We start from the raw sequence: 8886 nt of genomic DNA, 5'->3' as shown, positions 1-8886 counted from the left end.
GCCATGCCGTGAATTGGTGCATTTATGTCCCACTAACGGTGCGCTTATTGAGTTTAGCTAGTTTTATGCTCGCTGCAAAGGATCTCGATGCTTTTCTTCTCCAATACCATCCAGCGCCTCCGTGCTTCTTTTTATGTGTTCTCCTCGACTCGCAGCGAAAGAACAGTCGTGGTAGACAGTCTTCTTGAATATGGTTTCGGTCTCCACCTGCCAATATTATTATTTATGGAGCCAAACTGTCGAATGCCTCGGGTGTCTCGGTTGTGCATATTTCAGCTGCATTTGTCTCGGGTTCCCATTGCCAAGGGTCTGAGGTGGACCCAGGTAGTCTTCCGTTTGGTGGATCTCTTATGTCCTCGGGTGTGTCGAAATGCAACTGCTCCGTTCATCCCCCTTTCAGTTGATGGGAAATCTATACGTGCAAAGCGACTAAACTCGACATATGCCCGTAATGGTCCTACTCATAGCAGTAACCCGATAATGTTTATGGATAAATTACCGGTAACCAGAGCGCGACGACTGTAGGACAATCGTACACAGCAATTCAATAAACGTTTGCAATAACTTTGAAGCTTTGGTAACGAGTGTGCATCGAGAGTATTCTTTCCGAAGCATTCGCGGGCGCTTTTGGATCGCCTGACGTGCGATACTTCCGATACGGAGACACAGTTCTTTGCCAGGTTTCTTTCATAGTGGTTCTACGTTACCCGGTTAAATCGATAGTTTAATGATAATAATAAATTTGATCTTTGCAAGGTGGTCGCGACACATTAAACGCAACTATAACTATTTATTAACGGTTGTTAACCATGTGCACGAAATGGATATTTCGTTTATTGGATTTAACATTCGATTTTGATTTCGATGTAATATATCATATGTGCCTTGTTGTTAGAATCTATAAAATTGCCGATCAAATACAATCATTAGATTACGAGATATATTGCACAAAATAGCGTCTTTCAATCCGCAAAAAAGGCGCTTAGTTTCGTGGTAACACTTCAATCACTAATTTATATCTGACAGAAGAATTTGTACAATTAATTCAGGGTGTTAAAAGTTATTATAGCTCCATTTGTTCTAAACATACTTTGTCTAAAAAGGCATCGTCTAGAAACTCTCAAAGATGCTTTGTGTTTATAACGTTATTGCATAATAATAGAGGCATACATCGTGTCACACCATATTAAAGTATTAATGTTATATATTCACAGGTTCTCCTGTTTATGTGTTGCTCATACCTTGGGTGTTCCAATTTACAAGGAAATTAGCAAATTTTGCGCTAAAAAGTCGTAAAAGTTAATTTGTCATCAACACCTTCATCGACCCTTTGCAAAAGCTACTACGTGCTTGTTGGCACAGATCGTCCGATACGGTTATGAGTTACATTTATCGACTTCGATATTTCGAACTCTCTTCCAACACGGTGCTATTTCCATATCCTTCTCGCTTAAGCTTCAGCAGACCCTTTTTTCAACTAAACACATATCAGCCGCTTCCAGGATCTTCATGCAAAATCACTCCACGCTCTATTTTTCATTACCGTTATCTAATTGTCCTGTCTGCTCCCATATTTCCCGGCCGTAGCTTGAGCTTGAGCTTCGTGCCATGTTCCGACAGGATCTCTAGACCTAACTTCGATCGCGGTATGGAAAAAAATCGTTGCCAACAACTCATCTAGTTCGAGGCGGCAAACGAACGAAGCTGAACTGTAAACACGGATTTTCATGCCAACTGCACGTATTTCATCGTAAATCGTTCGCGTGGGAAAATTTTGCCGCGAGCTTGCCTCGCCGCGTCTTCGCACAGGACTTGGTCTCGGCGAAGGACAGTCACGAAGTTCGGTTCACTGGAGGCAGCACTTGAACACGTTTCACGAGCGAAGCATGTAAAGGTACCACACGCTCCACACACCACCGCGCCAGGATGGGAGCATTTTCGGTGACGTGTGGCTCCAGCGAGTGAGGCATTAGCATATCGGCATCAGATAAGCGCGTTGAAATAGTGCTTTCGATTCCTTTCCGCAGCTCGTTATTTTAATTCACGTTCGAAATTAGAAATAAGCTCATTTTCTTCACCGGTTTAACTGGTGCGCTCTTGTTCGATTCATTCAAGATTGGACGGGTACGATAAGGGGGTTGGGAAGTGGTTTGAGCAGGCGAGTGCACCGGGAAGCTTCTTGGCTGGAAATTCCGGAGACGCTTCATCGATGTAAGTACAAGCCATTATTCGTACCGAGCGCCTACGAAGGCGATGAGTAGGATGGCATCGCGGTGCTTTGTGGATTATTAATTTCCATTGTGTGCAGCGCACAATAAGGGCAACGGTTTTGTGTGTGGAAGCAATTTGCCCTATAGTGCCCGCAAAAACAATGGTTTCGATCTGCGACCAGGTCCTTGAGTGAGCACAGTCGAACGGGGCTGCAAAGCCGAATCGATGCGAATTTGATTAGGAACGCTGGGCTGAGCGTGCGTGTGGGCAAGCAGGGTTGACTGGATCCTTGCTGGATCTCTTCACAAGGACACCGTTGCTGTCTCGCCCAAACCGACCGCTGGCAAAATTATCCCCATCGAAAGGACACACAGTAAACGGCCCGGTGGCACGATTCACACAGACGGGAAAGTTTGTACGCACCTTTACGGAGAAGAGTGGCCAGGGTAAGGTCCTCAAGAAAGTGCATCAGAAGAAGGGTCGTTGGAAACAATGACTTCATTGAATGTGCTTTGCAAGCGCACTGCGTGCAGTGGGGATGTACTGGGGCACACGTTTTTCATCTGACCTGGGCACACCGACACCGACCGGAAACCACCGTCCTCAACCGATGCAAACAGTGGGCAAGGCATTCCAATTAGGGCGTAATGAATTAGGGCTCGTCCACGGTTTCGACCTGCTTTCTAACCGGCCTTCGAAGCACTGGCCCGGGATCTTGAGGATCCGGATAAATGCAACGGATCCATTTATCGATGATATATCTTTATGGTTTGTTTACCGACAGCGAATTTCTGCGCTGTATCCGCAGGTATCGATGACAAAGAAGCACTACGGGACCAGAAAGGGACGCGAAATGGGTCGCAATCACATTTGCCATGGGTCAGCGGCGGGAGCGACTTTGTTGATTGGTTTGGAGTTGACGCAGGGTAAGTGGGAAAGGTAATAAATTTTCTTGTACAGCGAATTAATCGCTGCATTTCGTGGTACCCAGAGCGATAAGGCTTGGAGAAGCGATTGAAGTCACAGGATAATGATGCTTCGTTTACTGAAACTTCAAATTCGTCCACTGGTTCAATACTGGTTCGATGCAATGACAATTTAATGAACCATATTTCGCTTTATGAGCCAGATACGGAATGAAAGGCACATTTTATCGGTGAAATTGTTTCTAACAAGTTGTTGGGACAAACAGTTTTAAGCATGAATTAATGCAAATTCAATCTTAATTTAATGCGGTAGACGTACTTCACAGGGACGAATAGCAATAGTGTAAATACACAGAATAACGTCAAAGTGATTTTCTGATCTGTCAATTTATGTCACAAGCTTTTTATCTAACCCCTAGAAACCCCTAGAAGACGGTGTCGTCTACGATTGGTTTTCCTCTTCTGTCTAAAAAGACTTGACAGGGTAGATTGTATAATTTTATTCCCATGATCAACCTACCGGATGCTAGCGAAACTGATTCGACTCCCGAGTAGTGAGTTCATCGTATTACTCATGATGTTTCTAATGAGGAATCCGCAAAGAGAATGAAGATCAATGTTTACATTAAAACTGTATTAACTGTGATCGTTGTTATATACCTATAGCAGGTATGTTATTTCAATACATTTCTTCTTTTCCTGCATTTCGATCATAGCAATAAAGCAACACGTCGAAAACATGAAAATAAGCGTATGTTACAATGGTTTCGATTTTGCATGTCAAACGAGACCCAATACAACTAAATTCCACATTCCTTGCCGGGCTTATAGATGTAAGTTGCGTTGCGCCTTTCCTTTACAATATTATACTAATTGTGCAGAAAAAAAATCATTGGTACCCTAATTACCTATGTATGTACTGCGGCACCTAGAGTTCATGCCGCCTAAACTTATAACAAGTATCGCTTCCACTTACTTCCAAACCCTAATGAGGATTTAGAGTAATTCCGAGTATACCACCGAGTACCAGCGGCATCAATCGGCGCCGGTTGTGGCACGCGCATCGAAGTCGAGCGTAGCAAGTATAAATATGCCAGTTGTGGGTGGTTGCTCAATCATTGCAGTGTGCAACATTGGAACGATCGGTAGGACAGGATGAAAGTAAGTAGCAAGTGAACGCAGTAGTGTAGTGTATCTAGTGAGCTCAAGCAGTAAACCGCCTTTGTTCTTATCCTTCGTAGAGCATTGTGTTAACTATTCTGGTGTTGGTGACGCATCGAGCTTTGGCGGAAATAGCATCCCAACGGGGTGCTCCAACGAAACGTTTCATTCCCCTGGGCACTACTGAACATGTGATTTCGGCACACACTTTCGACACCAAGAATCCGGAACCGTGGGGTAACAAGCAGTTTAAGGAGATCACTATTACCAAAAATGTGCCCGTACCGTACCCGATCAAGGTGGAGCGACATGTAGCCGTTCCAGTAAAGATACCGGTACCGATCGCAATTCATAACAAGATACCGATCGTGGTCGAGCGCAAGATTCCGGTGTACGTGGAGAAACCGATACCGGTACAGGTTGATCGTCCGGTACCGTATGCACTGCCCGTTGAGATTCCCGTCTTCCATAAGGTGGCTGTTGAGGTTCCAAAACCTTACCCGGTGCACGTCCCGAAACCCTACCCAGTGTACATCAAGAAACCGATCTTTGTGAAGCAGAAGGTGCAGCATCAGAAAACCACCGTCAAACGCGTGAAGAAAAGTCCCAGGCTAGGCCAAGTTGCCAAGACGCTGAAAGCTTAAGTCGATGTCGATGAACCGGTCATTCCAACCGGTTCATGCTGTCATTTCATCCATGTTGGATCGTTATTGTTATTTTGTTTAACCTACTACAATAAAACGCACAGCGGCAAACGGGTTGGAAAGTGCGAGGTAATTGTTGCACTACATATTTCCCGTCTGTAGCATTTGTTAAGTAGTGAATCGGTGCATCGTTTGTTTGTTGTTTGGTAAAATATCGCATCCGTTGGGCGTCGCTCGATGAAAAATGGCAACCATTGCAATGGTTCGTGCACACAGCAAATTATTCTCTTCAAGTTCAAGTACCTCATCGCTGTGAGTGCAAATATTGTTTCGTCACTCAACCATGCTTCTCTGCTAGGGCTCGCCATGGCTCCAGTTCCACCAACGAAATGTGAGTGCGAATTCATTACGCAAAGTGCTAATTAACTCGCACACGCACCACGCCCACGGGGTGGCAACGGCACCCTGCGGGGGTTCAACCGAAGTAGTACGTCTCATGGCACACTCCCACACCTAGTCGACGGTTTGGTGCTCAGTTTTCTTCCGATGCGCCTCAAACCGGAACATCTCACCGGCCTGCGATCTAAGTAATCCGATAAACGGGCCCGATCAAACTTCAAACGGAAGTGTTCATGCTCACGGCTTCGAAACCTAATTTCTTCTCTGTCGGTAATTAAATCTACCGCGGCATCGATGGCGTAACACTGGAACACTGTTAGGCAACACAAACATAAAACTGAGGGAAAATTAGGACATGCTAGCGAACTTCTATCGCTGTTGATACAAACTTTACTGTTCCTTTTTTTTGCTCCCGTCTTATTGTTGGTTGCTTTTTCCGAGCCTTTTCCTTTGGACTGCCTGAAGCGTATACGAACAACAGCAGCTGAATCGATTTACTGGACAATTGCTAGAAGCTTTCTGGTGGAAAATGTTTTATGAAATTTCTGTTAACAATGTTCTTTTTCTGTTACCAGATTTACTAACAGACTCTTGCTGCACGTTACACTTTATTAGCGCTTAACTTTTCATAGAATGAAGTATTAAAAAAAATACATGTAAGTTGGAGGGTTTGAATAAGAAGGTTAATTGGAACCAAAAATTCAATTTTAATTATTGCTTTTATTTTCCACAAGTCAGGGATACCAATCCATTTAAACAACCTCAGCCTTAATTTCTCCACTCCTTCAACCACTGTTTTCCACAATATCTTCAAATGCTTTCAAGAGACCCATCGATTTAAGATTGACTAAATCCACAAATGGTTGAGGACGTGCGATACTGAAGAACAGAATCTGAGAGTTCTTTAGGCAGCTAAACTTAAGCAAGAAAATCTTCCAAAACAATTGTAACAAACATGAATTTAGCATGAAATGGGAAAAGGAGCAGAAGCAGAGTAGAGTAAAGTATGTACTTTTAACAGTAACAGAATATAATTTGTCTCTATAAATTCAAACCATTAACATCGGGGGCTCTATAAATATTGGTTAAGTGTTCCGTTTAATTCAAACTCTCGTAAAATTCTAAATGCTTATTGCTTATTGCAATTCGTATTGCTATAGCTTTGAAATTTCATCAGCAACGACAATATCAATAAAATTCGGACACCTCTAAACGATGAAGATCGTTTCTACAAACATTATCTGCCCGGAGAAGGTACTGCGCTCGTCAATCATAACCGGCAGGCTACCGCTTCATGACGAATCATTTCAATTCCACCCGACGGATAGTACGCCATTACGGAAACTACTTTGCCATTTAATTCTTGGCACGGGTTTGTCAAATCGTGTGGTTAGCTAAATTGTGACCATTATGCAAAAGGCCCCCATCTTGCTGCTGGTGCTTGATTTTATCTATATCCGGCCACGCACGCACACATCTTCATGTTCTGTGTGGTCGATTAAGTTCTCACCCACGGCGCACGACACATTTCCACACGGCAGACCGGGGGCCACTTAACTCAAATATTGCTCCTAATTAAACCCGCTTATTCATAAATACTATCGCACGTCCCGGAAACCGGTGCGCCAACCGGCGGCCAGTATCAATCGTTATTGTTATTGAAATTAGCATAATTTTCTGCAATAAACTATAACTTAATTTAACGCAAAAATTCCCAGCAATGCTTGTGGGATGATGATGACCCCAATATCAATATATGTTAATCGTTATTGGGTGGCCATATTCGTTTTTCGGCAGCCCCACATACGCTTCGGTAACCGGCATAATGTAGTTCGATCATTCCGGGACGCACGCGGGGTTAGTTTGCGTGGGCAGGGTGGTAACGGTTCGGTGGCTACATTTGCAAGTTTACCAGCTGGCAAAACACATGTCCATATCGGTATGTGGGGTTATATTTCTGTTCGGGGAAAAACCAAGTTCGAACCGCATCCGCATCGGGACGTAGGAATTGTTTTCCCTTAATAAAATACGCTTCCATTTTGAACCTCAAATAATTACACCCTACATGCAACTGCCCGGTGTTGCACGGAGATGCATTAAAACAAACGGAACTTGAGACGCTTTCCCGATTTGCCTGCCTCTAGCAGTATCAAATATCAATGGGAAACTATGAATACCGAGAATGGGTTCTAGCTACAACCCTGCATTTAATCTCCTCCGGTTCGGTCGAATCGAAAGCGATTACGGCCAACCTAAGCGTATCGGTAAACCCCCATTTCAAAACTACTGCAATCGATAATTATCGGCATGCTGGGATGGAATATGGCCGGGGCCGGGTGAAAGAATGCTCACTCATACCACATACGAGCACGATTCGAAATCTAATCCCTAACAAGCACAATGGATTGTTCCGTGTGCTCCGGTCACTTGCGGGGCACGCTTCTTCCAGGGCAGCCTCTTTTTGAGGCTCGATTGGTGCTAAAAGCTCGACAAATTTTCATTTTCACGACGGCTTTTAATGGTAGCGTAGACGAACATTCGTACTGTTTGTACTGCCGGTCCGGTAAGCCAACGACATGCACCATACCTTTAGTGAGTTTTTGGGTAAAGCCGTGTGGCATAAAGCATGCTTTGAGGGTGCTTTTTAGTTTTTACCATAGTAACAAGCACCGGCACTCAATTCGGTTGCGCTTGTGTTGCGGTTTCATGGATCAAGGTACGATAGGATCCCTCCTATGCTGACTTGTGACTATTTTAACGTTGCATTTTTCGTTTCTCTCTTTGAATGAAAATAAATGTATTCACTATCAACGGTAAAAATGCAGTAATGAACTTGTGTGAATTAAGGGCTTTTTTGTAATAATAGTTTACTGATTTTACGTACAGAATTCTAAAATGTAACTATTTTTACAGTGTGGCGACAATTTCCTGTTAATTCATCACAAAAGTTGAGGGAAATCTTCTTGCTAAAATCATATGCTGTTAGAATAATTCGTAGTAATAATATTTGAAATTATTTCATAAGAAAGTCTATTGGAATAGCTTCACCTCTAATCAGCTCTCCCGATATCATTGTGTCCCACGCTCCGTTGACCTACCTGTAAACCGTCATCCTTTGAGCCTGCAGAAATATACGTCCCGTTTTTCATATTCCATCGCGATTTCGGTCAATCATTCGGTCTCCGGTCCACTAGTAATGATTGTGTTTCGTACAATACCCGCGGCATTAGTGAAAGTTTGACCAACCGCAACTGTCGAAGCGACCGCGGTTTTGAATGTTTTACTGCGAACAGTTTTCGCTGGCGAGGAAAATTAAATTCCAACCCACAACCCCGATATTCAATATTGAACTAAAGCTAGATTACTTTGGCCCCGTCACCAAATGGGAAGCAACCAAGTGCTGGCGAGCTATTTTCGATATCCGGTGGCGGGCGATATCCCGAACATGGCAATCATGGGCCAACTGGGTGAGAGTGAGGTTTATCGCAAATTAAAAAGATCCTCCTGTTACCGACCGAGTGCAAATGCAACTGGTCGGATGGACG

The 8886-nt window shown here is 43.8% G+C and overlaps 1 protein-coding gene across 1 annotated transcript; it reads left to right on the top strand.

The window, feature by feature from the left end:
• Nucleotides 1-4292: 4292 nt before the first annotated feature.
• On the top strand, nt 4293-4942 carry LOC128716091 (MAGE-like protein 2). The gene is made up of 2 exons (XM_053811012.1): nt 4293-4298; nt 4379-4942. Exons 1-2 carry the CDS (start codon nt 4293-4295, stop codon nt 4940-4942), a joined length of 570 nt encoding a protein of 189 aa, XP_053666987.1.
• The last annotated feature ends 3944 nt before the right edge of the window (nt 4943-8886 follow it).

Source organism: Anopheles marshallii, chromosome 3 (genome assembly GCF_943734725.1).
Source record: "Anopheles marshallii chromosome 3, idAnoMarsDA_429_01, whole genome shotgun sequence".
In the NCBI taxonomy this organism is placed as follows: domain Eukaryota; kingdom Metazoa; phylum Arthropoda; class Insecta; order Diptera; family Culicidae; genus Anopheles; species Anopheles marshallii.
This window is presented reverse-complemented; position numbering and strand designations above follow the sequence as displayed.